The sequence below is a fragment of the Mustelus asterias genome, chromosome 10 (genome assembly GCF_964213995.1).
Source record: "Mustelus asterias chromosome 10, sMusAst1.hap1.1, whole genome shotgun sequence".
Lineage (NCBI taxonomy): Eukaryota > Metazoa > Chordata > Chondrichthyes > Carcharhiniformes > Triakidae > Mustelus > Mustelus asterias.
The window spans coordinates 14,919,432-14,935,565 of record NC_135810.1 but is presented as its reverse complement, the minus strand read 5'-3'; the positions used below and the strand labels follow the sequence as shown (position 1 = coordinate 14,935,565).

At 43.6% G+C, this 16,134-nt stretch overlaps 1 protein-coding gene across 10 annotated transcripts in view; it reads right to left on the bottom strand.

Annotated features, from left to right (window-relative positions):
• scel (sciellin) overlaps nt 1-16,134 on the bottom strand; it is a 96,876-nt gene that overhangs the window by 63,587 nt on the left and 17,155 nt on the right. For all 10 annotated transcript variants that reach the window (XM_078221622.1, XM_078221627.1, XM_078221624.1 and 7 more), the window contains exons 2-5: nt 15,990-16,108; nt 7,886-7,979; nt 4,404-4,475; nt 2,254-2,319 (exon numbers count right to left, since the gene is read on the bottom strand). In XM_078221622.1, the coding sequence (XP_078077748.1) occupies nt 2,254-2,319; nt 4,404-4,475; nt 7,886-7,979; nt 15,990-16,047 (290 nt within the window). In that variant the 5' untranslated portion in view covers nt 16,048-16,108. The remainder of the gene's footprint in view (nt 1-2,253; nt 2,320-4,403; nt 4,476-7,885; nt 7,980-15,989; nt 16,109-16,134) is intronic.

Below are 16,134 nucleotides of genomic sequence, written 5' to 3'. Positions count from 1 at the left end.
AGCCATGAGAGTTGGTGGAATTTAAGTATAATGAACCAAAAGTTGGTGCCATGAAACCATCATCGATTGTTGTAAAAGCCCATCTGGTTCACCAGTGCACTTCTGGGAAAGAAATCTGCCATCTTTACCTGGTTTGGCCGACATGTGACTCCAGACCCACTACAATGTGGTTGACTCTTAACTGCCTTCTGGAATGATGTGGAGATGCTGGCGTTGGACTGGAGTGGGCACAGTAAGAAGTCTCACAACACCAGGTTAAAGTCCAATAGGTTTACTTGGAATCACAGGCTTTCGGAGCGCTGCTCCGGAGTTAACCTGGTGTTGTGAGACTTCTTACTGTGCCTTTCTGGAATGAGCACTCAGTTCAAGGGCAATTAGGAATGGGCAACAAACGCTGGCCTTGCCAGCGATGCTCATGAACCACGAAAGAATGAAAAGCAGCATAATATTATCCAGTTGGCTATACTTGCATCTGAGTTTCAGAAACCTCCTCAATTTCATAATGATTTCCTTCTGCGTTACGTTAAGAAGGTTCGAAAAGCCTGCTGTTAAACAATGTTCAACCAGCTATGCTTTTTCCTTATTTTGTCTAACCTGCCATTCCAGATTTTGCTTTAATATAAATTGTTTTCCATCGAAACCGCACTCAACTCGCCACTCCCAGTAAAAACCCAAACTATTTTCTTATAAAACCATTATTGCATTCCTCAAATGCCTTTCTTGCCGTCCTCATATACTAAAATAAACTTTGATTTGAAATATCCTCCAAAATTGCACTTTCCCTAAATGCTGGGGACACGAAGGTCAGGCAACATCTGTAGGAAGGACAGACAAAGTAACATTTGAAATGTACATCTTCTTCAATGCGACAAATAAAATATTCCTTTCTTTATATGGTTTAATCAATTTGTTCCACTGAATTCAGTGATGGAAGGATTCCGATCTTAAAACTTTGGGTTGGATTCTCCAATCCTTTTTAAAGTTCATTTGTCACAAGTAAGGCTTACATTAACACTGTAATGAAGTTACTGTGAAATCCCCTAGTCGCCACACTCCGGCGCCTGTTCCGATACACTGAGGGAGAATTTAGCATGGCCAATGCAGCTCACCATCACGTCTTTCAGACTGGGGGAGGAAACTGGAGCACCCAGAGGAAACCCACGCAGACACGGCGAGAACGTGCAGACTCCGCACAGACAGTGACCCAAGCCGGGAATTGAACCCGGGGTGCCTGGAGCTGTGAGGCAGCAATGTTAACCACTGTGCCACCGTGCCACCCTCTGTTGCAGCCAACAGAGATTTGGCCGACTTCTCCGTTCTCGCTGGCAGCACTGGTGTGAATGGCTGGAGAAACCTTATTTGCATTAATAATTCTGTTCAGCTAGTTCTGAGTGCCAAATCTCTTTCTGCGGAGCTGGGTTTCAAACTGGACATTCTACACAATGAACAACTATTGACAAAGAGATTGCGTCTAACAAGCTGTTTATTGCTGACCGGCCTGGGCTTAAGATCACTGACTGTTTGGTGTATCAACTGGCGAAACATGAAGTCATTCCCCTCGTGTTAATGTAGCAAAAATTGCCAAATTATTTTCTTTTGCTCCCCCTACCACCCACTGGAATTGATAGTATGATTGCTGTCAACTTGGCATTGAACAATCACATTTAGACTTCCAGCCCGAAGACAGGTGCTTTTATTCCATCTCACTGGGCTAGCCGCAAATGAAAGTGTAATGTCAGTCTTTGTAGATTATGCCATGCTGTCTGTCGGAGTGTATATTCAGCTTTATTAAAACAAGAATGAATATCAGCACTGTAACTCACATCTGAGAAGAGTTGGGTGCAGCAAAATTCATGAGCACAAAATATTAATGGGCTGTAATAACAAAATTACCAGAGTAATTTTCTTCTCTGTTCATTTCTAATGGAAGATAAGATATTCGAGGCCACAGACTTCTTCGTCCGAACAGCATTATTATTATACTACCTTTTCCCAGCAGGAGTCATGATTCCGGTGGGGAAGTTGGATTAATTCCATTTTTCAATGTGGGAATGATAGGTTTTGGAATTCCCTGTGGGAACTCATTCAACTTGAGAAAGTGAGTACATGAGACAATAGCCCTGGATTTTGAAGCTGAAATCTGTGTTGCTCATCATTTACACTGACAGAGCCACTCTCACGTGACAACTTGTTTATTTAAAAGAAAACACTGCAATATATATGCTACTGGAAAAACTTGCAATAAAGCCATACCGTTTTCGTCCATCTATGGTATCTGCTTTTGTAGTTGATCTCAGGCTGCTAGTCTTACCCGAGCCACTGAATAAACAAGATAAAAGTAGGTTGAGAAAGCATGAAGAGAAACATAATGCAACCAAAGTACTACACACTATCCAGTGAAGCAAAAGAGAACATAGAATCTTAAAACACATAATCATAATGAGATAATTATTTCGGTGATCAGCCATGATTAAAATGGATGGCGGAGCAGGCTTGAAGGGCCGAATGGCCTACTCACACTTCTAGTTTCTATGTTTCTATTAGTGTCTTTCATAAGGGACATGTGGTATGGAATTTTTGTCAATGTGCATATTATTGGGGCCATGCTATTAAACCAAAGACAAAAAAGAGGAGGAAGAATTAAAGTTATTTTCATTGAATGAACATTTGCTGCTGCATTTGTTGAAATTGATCCAAGACGTGGGTTCGACAGCAAGGAGAACTAAAGCACACAGTAACTTTGAATAAAAGTAACTACGTTTCATAGTCAGTCCTTTTGCCTTTCTCTGACTGAACAAGGCAGAACTCCATGTTTGCAACCTCAACTGGATACATAGAGCCTGGCTCACCATCCTCGGTGGGCCAAAGATATTTTTATTGATAAAAATGCTGATGACTCTCGGGTCTTTTCACCGATGATGGTGTTAAACAGGAAGCATTCAAAGAATGATGACGCAAAGCAAAAACAACCCTCTGGGTGCGGTTTTCCTGCCGCATTTGCCTCAAAACTGGAAAATCCCACCCAAGATCAATGGACCTTTGCCTCATCCATCGCCCCCCCCCGCCCCCCACCTGCTATGATTCCTTGGCAGACGGGATGGGAAGATTCCTCCCTCTGTCTCTGAGATGGTCTGATTTTTGTCAATGGAATAAGCAGTAGAATGTTACACTTTTGAGATTGTTGTATTAAATTCGTTAGCTTTGTCCGATTGAGGGGAGGTCGTGGTGTAGTGGTATTGTCATTGGACAAGTACTTCAGAGACCCAGGGTACACTGGTGACCTGGGTTCGAATCCCTACCATGGCAGATGGTGGAATTTGAATTTAATAACAATCTAGAATTTAAAAAGTCTATTAATGACTGTAAAACCATTGTTGTAAAAACCCATCTAATTCACTAATATAATGGGTAAGATTCTCTGGCTGCCCCTCAGTGTTTTCTCAGCGGGGGGGGGGGGGGGGGGAGGCTGTCCGCTGGCAATGCGATCCTCTGGTCACAGCACTGTCAATGGGAATTCCCTTTGAAGCCACCCCAAGCTGACGGTAAACCCAGAGAACCCCGCCAGCATGAACAGCCAGAGAATTCTGGCCAATACCCTGGCCGATATGTGACTCCAGACCCACAGCGATGTGGTTGACTCTGAAATGGCCTAGCAAGCCACTCAGTTCAAGGACTGTAAGTGTTGGCCAGCCAGTGATGCCTACATTCCATAAATAGAAAAAAAGCACAGATAGCACCAGACTGATACTATTAAATGATGATTAATATTTATGCTAGTTGAAGATGCCACAGTATTTCATAACTCATCTTCATCGTAGAAATCATAGAAATCCTACAGTGCAGAAGGAGGCCATTTGGCCCATCGAGTCTGCACCGACAACAATCCTACCCAGGCCCTATCCCCGTCACCTCATCTATTTACCCCACTAATCTCTCTAATTTACGCATCCTGGGACAATAAGGGGCAATTTAGCACGGCCAATGCACTTAACCCACACATCTTTGGAATGTGTGGGAGGAAACCGGAGCACCCAGAGGGAACCCATCTTCGTGGATAGTGCTCGTTTTGTACTTCAGTAACATATAACTCCTTTAAATGTGCACCAAGGTCAGTTTCTTGAAGTATTTTTTACCAAGTGTTTGCAGTACACCTCGAAGCAAAGCCGCAGCAATCTAATGTCAATCAGCAGGAAGGTTAAAGGACAAAATTCAGATTGAGAAAGAAAAGGACAGAGAATAACAGAATAAAAAACATGAAAACAATTTACAAAAACCTGGAGAATTACACAAATTCTCATGTGTGAATCAGTTACAAAATACATTAAAGCCATTTACAGAAAATAAGCAGCATTTTTCCACTTGGAATTTCTGATGCAAAATGTCCATCAGTGAAATATTTCTACCTGTTCAGGTATTCTTCAGATTTAGCTCCCTTTAGTGCAGTTTTGCCGTGGTTGACATCACTTGTCATATATCTGTTAATAAAGAACACATATTTCATTGAATAAGTATAAGAATGTATCACGGCTTGGTATGGCTCCTGCTCTGACCAAGACCACAAGAATCATAGAATCATAGAAACCCTACAGTGCAGAAGGAGGCCATTCGGCCCATCGAGTCTGCACCGACCACAATCCCACCCAGGCCCTACCCCCACATATTTACCCGCTAATCCTTCTAACCTACACATCCCAGGACTCTAAGGGGCAATTTTTAACCTGGCCAATCAACCTAACCAACCCTAAGAAACTACAAAGGGTCATGAACGTAGCCTAGTCCATCGCTCAAACCAGCATCCCATCCATTGACTCCTTCTACACTTCCCACTGCCTCGGAAAAGCAGCCAGCATAATCAAGGACCCCACGCAGCCCGGACATTCTCTCTTCCACCTTCCTCCGTTGGGAAAAAGATTCAAAAGTCTGAGATCACATACCAACCGACTCAAGAGCAGCTTCTTCCCTGTTGCCATCAGACCTTTGAATGGACCTATTATATATCAAGCTGACCTTTCTCTACACTCTATCTGTGACTGCAACACTATGTTATGCACCCTCTTCTTTCCTTCTCCCCAATGTACTCTATGAATGGTAGGTTTTGCTTAGTGCAATATTTTTCACTGTATCCCAATACATGTGACAATAAAAAATCAGATCAGATCAAATATGCACACCTCAAAATAAAAGTTGTCCCTCAATTTTGATGCACAACTTCGGCAGGGGGAGAGTGGGTTAGCGGTGTGGCCAGGGGGTGGGGGGGAAGATGGCTACAAGGTGGTCCGTCATCTATTGGCAGACTATTTTTAAAGCCTCAGCGATGGATAAGTGGAAGTTCCATTTGTGGTCAGAGTTGATAGTAAATCCAAACATACCAATGATCACAGTGAAGGAACTGTCAATAGTAAGAAATGAGTTTTTACACTCATGATGGATGAGAAAGAATTGTACTGTCAAGTATTAGGTGAAACAGAATTTTCATTGCCCTATACTAGGGTGTGGCAAAGATCAGTGTGCAGCAATATTGCACTGAGGATGAAATGAACATGTATACAGTGAATGCACATGATCGGAATGACATTGGTATATGTAGAGTGGAACCTGAGGCAAAAAGGTGAATAGGATAATGATCTGAGGAGGTAATTGACATAGTAAATAAATAAAATTGGAGAGATGATATGTGTCTGTGGGACTGAGTTGAAGGAGGAAGATTAGCAGACAAGTTGGAGTGATTTGAAAACACAACTAAAGTTTATTTATTAGTGCCACAAGTAGGCTTACATTAACACTGCAATGAAGTTACTATGAAAATCCCCCAGTTGCCACACTCTGGCACCTGTTCGGGTAGACTGAGGGAGAACTTAGTATGGCCAATGCACCTAACCAGCACGTCTTTCAGACTGTGGGAGGAAACTGGAGCATCCGGAGTAATCCCACATAGACATGGGGAGAATATGCAGACTCCGCACTGACATTAATCCAAGTTGGGAATCGACCTTGGGTGGTATTTTCCAGTTGTGACTGCAGCAATGCTAACCAGTGTGCCACCATGCCGCCCACAACTATTTCAGGAGAACAATGTTCAGAGGTATTTGTCTATAATGGCACCGAAGGTCCATGAATCCCAGATGAGCATCTTCAATCTTCTTCTTCTTTGGCAGTCCCTCAGGGCCAAGGATGACTCGCTTCCACACTAAAAATGAATTGTCAGGTGACTGAGGAGTCCAATGTTTGACCCAGAGTTTCTGGTACAGGTGGGGTAGAGGGGGTTAGCAGAGCAGGTGGGTGAATTGTCCAGGTTGCCACTTCAATCTAATGAAACTACTGCACACACATTGGCTCATTGTTAAACTCCATTTATCCACAGGTTGAAAATAATTTGGTTGCCACCTGTCTGATTTTGTATTAATTAATCAAAACATCAATTTTTTTTAAAGAAACTTATGGACCTGAATTCTCACCGTCGAGAGTTTAATGTTTATTTCCAAGTGTCACAAGTGAGCTTACATTAACATTGCAATGAAGTTGCAGCATGGTGGCACAGTGGTTAGTACCGCGCCTCACAGCGCCAGGGACCTGGGTTCAATTCCCAGCTTGGGTCACTGTCCGTGTGGAGTTTGCACATTCTCCCTCTGTCTGTGTGGGTTTCCTCCAGGTGCCCTGGTTTCCTCACACAGTCCAAAAGATGTGTGGGTTGGGTTGATTGGCCATGCTAAATTGACTCTAGTGTCAGGGAGATTAGCAGGGTAAATATGAAGGGTTGTGGGAATAGGGCCTGGGTAGGATAGTGGTCGGTGCAGACTCGATGGGTCAAGTGGTCTCCTTCTGCACTATAGGGATTCTATGATAAGATACTCCATGATTCTATGATAAGTTAGTGTGAAAATCCCCTACATGCGACTGGTAGCCACACTGATCAGTTTAAATTTTGCCCATCCAACTGTGGTCTCTGATGTATCTCCCATTTCCAAAGCTCCATGATGGGGCTAGCTGTGTGTGCTTTCACCTGTCCTCACCTTCCACCATCTCCATTACCTAAACCCCATGATGCTTGTGAGATATTTTTCAGCCCTACACCCTTGGGACTTCTAGCTCCAGACTACTGCTTGATCCCACCACCTGAGCTCCCCCAGTAGACCCAGATCCTTCAGCCATGTTTTGCGGAATTCTCTCACCAGCCAGTTTTGCCTCAACTGCCTCCCTGTTTTCCTAATACCCTGTCTCTTAGAGCAGGCCAATCCTTCTCCCACCCAAACTTCTTCAACCTCTTCCTCAACCCTCACGCATACCTGCCCTTGTATATCTCTTTATGTGAGGTGTAAGAAAATGAGTTGAGATGCCAAGGCCGAATAAGTTGCTGTGGAGTGATGTCGAGTAAAGGACAGACGTGTCCTCAGGAGGAGTGCTAGGTGACTGGACTCAGAGTCACCATTGAACCATGGAAACCCTACACTGCAGAAGGAGGCCAATCGGCCCATCGAGTCTACACCAACTCACCGAAAGAGCATCTTAATCCTGCCCTATCCCTGTAACCCTCACGCATTTAGCATGAGCTACTGACATGCGTTTGCCAAAGACTGGCTACCGTTGATAGATGCTGGCGCACTGACTCCTCCATCCATTCAGTCTGTAGCCCTCTTGGCTATAGTTTATGCAGGGGCTAAGGAGCCAATCTGAGGAATCCTGTCATCTCAGGAAAATTTATGTCAAAGGCATACACATGTTTCTTTTATTTCACTCTAAAAATACAGAATTTCCTTTAATTTAATCAATCAATATCATTTACAAGACATTCAATTCAATCAAAACGATGAATTGAAAGTGGCACATGTTGACGCAATGGTCCCTTTCCTTTTGAAGCATCATTTTAAGGACTCAGTTCAACACTTACTGAGATTCTTCTGGTTTGCTTTTAATCCAGTCATTATCATTCAATAAGCGGGTCCTCTTTTTTGCTTCCCGAATGACCTGATCGCGGTCTTCATCTGAAATTGAGGATTTACAGTTTGTCAACAGTTATGGTTGAAGACACATCACAAAGGGTAGCAAAGGTGTTTCATCAGAAAGTAACAAGGTCGGTAAAAGAAAAAGCCATTTAATTATCAGGTTTATCCCATTCAGGTCCTCATTTGCACCAAAAGTTTTTATTTCCTATCCTTTCTGTTTTCTGTATTTTGCCATTCTTCCACCTTAGTAGGAACATTGGAATGCCTGTTCTAACATTCAGTAAGATAGGGCTCAACCAGGATCTAAACCTCATCTCCCAATTTCAGTTCTGTAACCCTTAAAACATTTGCCGAGCAGAAATCTATCAATCTTTGTTCTGAAACTTTCAATTGGTCTTGCCCCAACAGCCTTTTGGAGGAAAGAATTCCTGATTCGGGAGCACGCATTACCCTTTGTATGAAGAAGTGCTTTCTGAATGGTCCTCGTTCCAATTTTAAGGCTTTACATTGCCTTATTTGGAACATCTCCATCACAGGAAATATCTATCCTTTAATATCAAATACTTTAATACGATCAAACATTTCAATTGGATCTCCCCTTAATCTTATATCTTCATAGAATCATAGAATCCTACAGTGCCAAAGGAGGCCATTCAGCCCCCACCGAGTCCACACTGACCACAATCCCACCCAGGCCCTATCCCCATAACCCCATGCACTAACCCTAGCTAGTCCTCCTGACACTAAGGGGCAATTTAGCATGGCCAATCCACCTAAGGAGGATAGTCAATGCAATCCTTCATCATAATTTAACCCATTCAGCACCAGTATCGTTCTGGAGAATCTGAGGTGCACCCCCTCTAAAGATGATGAGCTGGATTCGCTGACCTCGCCCGCGGCTGGGATTCTCCGGTCCCGCTGCAGTGAACGGAGATTTGGCTGAGCACCCAATTCTCCGTTCTCGCTGGCAGCGGTGACAGGGTGTGAACGGCTGTTGAATTCCAGCCGATATATCCTTCCTGAGGTATAGTAGCCAGAACTGAAAGTATTATTCCATATGGGGTCTTACCAGAAAGTTACCATAACTTCTAAAACTTTGTGAACACGCTCCATTAGCCCCTTTAGCACCACAGGATAAGGATTTGGTTTTTAATGCTTCAGTTGCATAAGGTGAACTGCAGGAACTCACCAAGGCTCCTTAGACAGCACCTTCCAAACCCACGAGCACTTCCATCTCAAAGGACAAGGGCAGCAAATATATGGGAAGACTACCACCTGCAAGTGCCCTTCCAAGCCACTCACCATCCTGACTTGGAAATACATCGACCATTCCTTCACTGTCTCCGAGTCAAAATCCTGGAACTCCCTCTCTAACAGCACTGTGGATGTACCAACAGCACATGGATGGCAACGGTTGAAGAAGACAGCTCATCACCAACTTCTCAAGGGTAATTAGGGATGGATAATGAATTCTGACGTAGCCAACGACACCCACACCCCGTGAATGAATAATAAAAAATGTTTAGTCATTAGGATAGACTTTCTCCTTTGGGAACTCATCAGGTAGACTATGCTTGAGAGAAGGCAGCTACACATCACTTTTCCTTCCCCAGACTTCAAATTCCAGAAACAAGTTTCTCATCGAGATATCAGTCTTTCAAGATTGCCTCTTTCCAGTAGCCAAGTGGCCCAAAAGTGCCTTGTGTTTTTTTGTCCCTGAAGGGACATAAAATAAGTTATTTTATTTGGCTTTGACCCGTCCAGGATGTTGGTAGACCCCCACTGTTCACAAAAGGGTCAGAGTAAATGATAATATATATTTGGCCTCTGACCTAGGTTCGGTTCTCGGCTTGGGTGACTGTCTGTGTGGAGTCTGCACATTCTTCTTGTGTCTGCGTGGGTTTCCTTCAGGTGCTCTGGTTTCCTCCCATAGTCCAAAGATGTGCAGGTTAGGTCATGCTAAATTGCCCCTTAGTATCCTGGGATGCATATGTTAGAGGGATTAGCGGGGTAAATATGTAGGGTTACGGGGTTAGGGCCTGGGTGGGATTGTGGTCAGTGCAGACTCGATGGGCCGAATAGCCTTCTTCTGCACTGTAGGATTCTATGATTCGATGAAATGAATGCTTTTATCTCAGCAGTTTTGCCATGAGAGGCAGACATGTTGTCAACAGCTCCTTTCAGGATAAAAGGCCGATCTTCAAGTGTTCTGATCTTTTTGTAGCATCTATGAGCTGTTTCTTCTTTCATGTTTTGTGTTGACTCTCCAAATGTGCTGCACTGGTTTAGGATAACTGTTCGCTTTTGGGTCCCGCCGTGACAGGGTCGGAAAATTCCGGCCTAAGAGTTCAATCATAAGGCCAGCCCTGAAAAGTCCAATCAACAAGAATGTGGAAGAGGGAAATAAGTCAAAATCAGAACCGAGATAAAATGGTGGGAAAATCTTGTAGGCCGCACTGCTCTGTCTACCTGGGCCGGAATTCTCTGCCCTCACTGGGATTCTCCAGTCCCATTGCTGAGCGCCAAGTTCTCCGTTCTCGCTGGCAGCGGTAGTGGGGCATGTGAGACCGGAGCATTCCAGCCCCAGATTCCCAATATGTCATCTAGGTGAGCCAGAAGCAGTAATTCATAAAATCTGCCCAATATCCTTGTGCTCCAAGTTACATATATTTATTAGTAGGCGTATATTAACACTGCAATGAAGTCACTGTGAAAATCTCCTAGTCACAACACTCCAGTGCCTGTTCGGGAACACCGAAGGAGAATTTAGCATGACCAATGCACTTAACCAGCACGTCTTTCAGACTGCGGGAGGAAACCGGAGCACCCAGAGAAAACCCACGCAGACACAGCGAAAACGTGCAAACTCCACACAGTTACCCAAGCCGGGAATTGAACCAGGGTCCCTGGTGCTGTGAGGCAACAATGCTAACCACTGTGCCACCATGCCACCCTCATGTTTACCCTTTAGCTATCAAAGTACAAGTGTCAGATTTACCTGCCCTGTTGCACACCCACCTAAAGTAAGTCCAGTTATTTTTCCAATTATTTATAATCAATATAAATACGAATATAAATTCTGATCAAAGAAGTAATTGAAGAGATTGATCCCTTGGCGTGTTTTCACTTTGAGCATGGCTGCTGTTTGATCAAATCTTGAGAGAGGAGGAATTAAAATCCGCCCAAAAAGGTGATAGGTGAGAATCACTTCTTCCTAACTTCTGAAAATCAATTGCTCTGAAGTTAAAGTTAACATTCTTGCCAATAATTATGGAAGGTGATATCTTAACTTATTCAATAATAATACAACATCTGTGACTGTTCCTAATACAACTATCCCTTTTGAGTCTTGATCACTTTATCCTAACAGTGGAAGTCCCAGGTAATAAAATATATAGGGCTAGGCTTTGAGTTGGGATTATTGTAAAGTGCCTTTAAGGGGTAGCAGCATGCTATCACTTTAAGGCAAGTGGGTCATGTCATCCGCCATCTGTTTCACTTTGTCCTGGGACAGAACACAGACATACAATCCTGTTGCTGATGTTTTCAAGCTTTCGATCCATGTTCACATGTGCCTGTTCCGAATGCATGAACCCACTGTGTGTTTGCAGAATTCTTTATGCACAAATTGGACACGTCAGGATTGACAGCAGAAGAGTTAATTGATCTCCAAAAGAGATGGGGTGAGATTCTCCGTTCTCCCATCTGGTGTTTCCTGCCAGCGGGAGGTGGCGCGTTTTTTGCTCGCAGCAGGGTTCTCTGGTCCCGTCACTGTCAATGGGAATTCCCATTGAGGCACCCCACGCCGGCGGGAAACCCGTGGGCTGTGCTGCTGGCGGGACTGGAGAATCCGGTCGTGAACTACATTGGAAGACCGGTTCAGAATCAGGTTAAACTTCTGTATCCAACGATTAGAGTTCACGTCAGTTTAACAACAGCCTACAGAATCCAGAGAACATTTCGTCCGTGGATGCAGACAAAAGAGTAAGCACTGAGATTTTTTAGAACTGGCAAAAAGAATTACTGAGTTGCTGATGGCATCCACTCCATTGGAATCATTCCAGCAAGATCTGCTGGAGAAGCCCATAACATAGAGCATCGAGAACTATTCAAGGATAGATGCAAGCATGCAATGATCCTCGCAGGTCGACAGAGCTGACAGGTCCTAAATACAATCCTAATTATTGACATACCTATCAAAACCTAACAAGGTATGTGGAAGGTCTGACCTTCTGCAGGCAGCAAGGATATGCCCATCTCCCTATCAATAATGCAAAACACATGGCAGAAAGGGCCATTGGCAGTGACAATGCACTGGAGCAAAGGCTACAAAGAGCTATACAGTGATCCACACAGACTGTACACAACCGTACCTACAAGCAGTAAAGTATTCGGTATCCTGTCAGAAACATATATTCGAGATGACTGACAACCCAGAAACTAATGATGATCTGCATAATGAGCCAAAAAGCAGTGAACAGATGTTTCACACCATCAATACCATGGCAAACATGGCTGCCATTACATCAACCAAAATGTATGCCAAGATTAAACTTATCGAGCCTAAGAAAGTGGATAACTACTCATGATTGGCCAAGATTGACACAGGCAAGTGCCAACATACTACCCCTGTGAATTCTAAAAGATATGGAAGGCCATGGTGAAACCTACCATTGTGAAACTTTCAGTTTACAATAGTTTATTAATTCCGTATGCAGATTCAATAGTCTGGCAGTCCAAGTAAAATCAATCCTCCTGGGTGCCACAATGTTTCATATCATGGCGTCTAAAGGTTCGGCAATCACAGGTCTACTAGCATGCTGTGACCTCACACTAGTGTAATCTACTGAATTAGTCAGATCTCGTACGGCAGACAAAACTCAGAAACTACTCCTAACACCTCAGTTCATGACCTAACATTGGAATATTCAGAATATTGCAACCAAACTGGCTGCAATGTTACACTTTTAGAAGAATGCAAGTCTACCCATTGATTCACCAAATAAGCACAGCATCCACTTACAAAACAAGTTGAAGGTTGAACTAGACAAAGTGGAGAAAGACCAAATCATTGGAAGAGCACAAGAGCACACAGACTGGTGAAGCTCAGTTACATGTCATAAGAAGGACAGATCATTGAGAGTATTCCTTAATCCATGATGATTAAACACAGCTTTGAAGCATCATCTTTACAAAATACTCACATTAGAAGAGCTAAATCCATGATTTGCAGGTGCAAAATTGTTCTCAAAGCATGATGCCAAGCATGACGACTGATCAGTATATCTCACGGAAAAGTCCCAGGATCTTAGTACATCATATACTGTTTCCAGTGTTTTCCTTTTGGGCTGTTAACCAAAATTTCTTTCAATAGCAGCAACACATGCACTGTGCCAGGGTGCATCTGTATTGCTGCTGTCATTGTGGGAAGAACAAAGGAAGAACATGACCATAATCTTCACTTACTGATGTAAGCAGCACATGATGAAGGCTTGGAGCTGAACCATCTGAAATGTGCCATCAATGTGCAGCAGATCGATTTTTTAGGTTCCCTTTATTCTGCCGCTGGCATATGTCCCAATCCAAGTAACGTAGAAGATATTAAAGCCATGCCATCTCCTCAACATAAGGAAGATCTTCAAAGATGCCCGGGTCTCGTTAATTTCTTGTATCCATACATTACCAATTTCATCCAAACACTGAGGGAATTGTTGAGAAAGGCCTTTCCTATGGCATGAAGGCCGAATGAATAATTTGCATGGTGAATTGTCGAACGTAGATAGACCAAACCAGGTCTACACATTACAATGTTGTAGAGCGACACCTTTAAGTGCAACTATTCAATCACAGGCAGAGCTCATGTTTGGCAGACCAGTGTGGACCAATTTATCTCCTCTCAACCCATTCTACTCCCTCAGGAACTCAAGAAAAACTGTTAAAACTGCAAAAGAGGATCACCAATGCCCACGAGAAAAATGTAGGTACAGAATTGCCAGGTTTACGGTTGGGACAAGAAGTTCACATCCAGGATTCCACAAAAGCTACATGGTAACCACCTGAGGTGATAAGGATTTGTTCAGAACCAAGGATCTATGACATTATCACACACAAAGACACAATGGGGCGGAGTAACCAAAGACAAATCAGATCCATTCCAGCTCCTCGACCATCGTGCAGTCTTGTGGCATTTAGGACAAGATCCAAAATTAAACCAGGAACAACATGCAAGAATGACAATCCCTAGATTACTGGGAACAAGTAAAGAAACCTCCAGACAAGGTTACCATCACCACATCTGGGCATATCAGTAGATTACCTCTATGCCTCATAGATTCATGGATTCACAAGTCTTATGCACTTATGTAATGGAAACAAAACAGGGACATAATAGTTTTGTGGGGGGAGTGAGCATAAGAAAGGGGATGCTTTAAGGGATTTAAGGGATGGCAGCATGCTATCACTTTAAGGGAAGTGTGTCAAGTGATCCAGTAAGAAGTCTCACAACACCAGGTTAAAGTCCAACAGGTTTATTTGGTAGCACGAGCTTTCGGAGCGCTGCCCCTTTATCAGGTGACTGGTGTTGTGAGACTTCTTACTGTGCCCACCCCAATCTCCAGCATCTCCACATCAAGTAACCCAGCCTCAGTTTCACTTTGGCCTGGAGTAAAACCCTGCTGCTGATGCCCTCAAGCTTTATATCCATGTATTTATGTACACATGTGCCACTCTTAATAAATAAAACACATAGGGTGTCATTTTGCGCCCACGTTCACCGTGAGCGTAAACGGTGACGCAGCTTGGGTCACTGTCTGCGCAGAGTCTGCACGTTCTCTCCGTGTCTGCATGGGTTTCCTCTGGATGCTCCGGTTTCCTCCCATTGTCCGAAAGACATGCTGGTTAGGTGCTAAATTCTCCCTCAGTGTACCCGAACAGGCACTGGAGTGTGGCGACAGTAACTTAATTGCAGTGTTAATGTAAGCCTACTTGTGACACTAATAAATAAACTTTAACCCGACAGTCCCTCTGGCTGACTGCAAACTCTTTCCCCGCTTGACTGGTGACACTGAAACTCACAACCTCCCCCCACCTCCCGCCCTACACAATGAAAACCATTTCCTTGTGAGAATTTTCTCCAGAGGCGGGCGAGAATTTTCTCCAGAGTGAGCTGATAATTTTTCTAACTCTCAGTACCTACCTCGAGGCTGTAAGTCCAGCCCATAATTTTTGAATGTTGATTCCCTACAACAGGAATCTCTTTGGGATCCTTTCACAATGCTTTGTATAGTATTCTGTTTGTGTCAGTGGGCAAAAGTTTTCACAAAAGATAGATCAACAAAAATAAAAAAGGGAGCTTTTATTTTTCATTTATCCTTAAAACACACCTCACTATTGTAGGGGTAAAATGTACTTCTTCGACCCGTGATGTAACTCTGTGCATAAATAAGAATCATAGATTCCTTAAAGTGCAGAAGAGGCCATTCAGCCCATTGAGTCTGCAATGACTCTCTGACAGATTATCTTACCCAAGCCCTCTTCCCCGCCCTATCTCTGTAACCCCACAGATTTACCATGGCTAATTCATCTAATTTGCACATCTTGGGACACTATGGGGCAATTTATCATGGCCAATCCACCTAACCTGCACATCTTTGGACTGTGGGAGGAAACCAGAGCACTCGGAGGAAACCCAAGCAGACACGGGGAGAACATGCAAACTCCACTCAGATAGTCACCCAAGGCCGTAATTGAACCCGGGTCCCTGACGCTGTGAGGCAGCAGTGCTGAGCACTGTGCCACCGTGCCGCCTTGTAGAGATGGATAACAAAAGAATATTGGGTGCATCAGTGTTCACACAATCCAGTAAATGGTGAGTCCTACTATCACTTTCGAGATGCTTTGTCATCATTAATTAATCATTCAATGACATCCCTACTGACATTCATTGGAGGTCAATAGTAAACAGACATTCAGCATTTTCCAACTGGATCCAAGAATAGAATTATTGTTTATCTGCGAATAAATCCCAGCAAGAATATCAAAGTCACAAACCTGTACGAGTATTTTGCGTATCTGAGAAACTGTCTGCTAGTTTGCGAAAGAATGACATTTCCAATGATTTGAACTGGCTATCACTTCTTCAATGAAGATGAAATCTTCAACAGGTTCACCTAGGAGCAAAAGAGGCAAAGTTTAG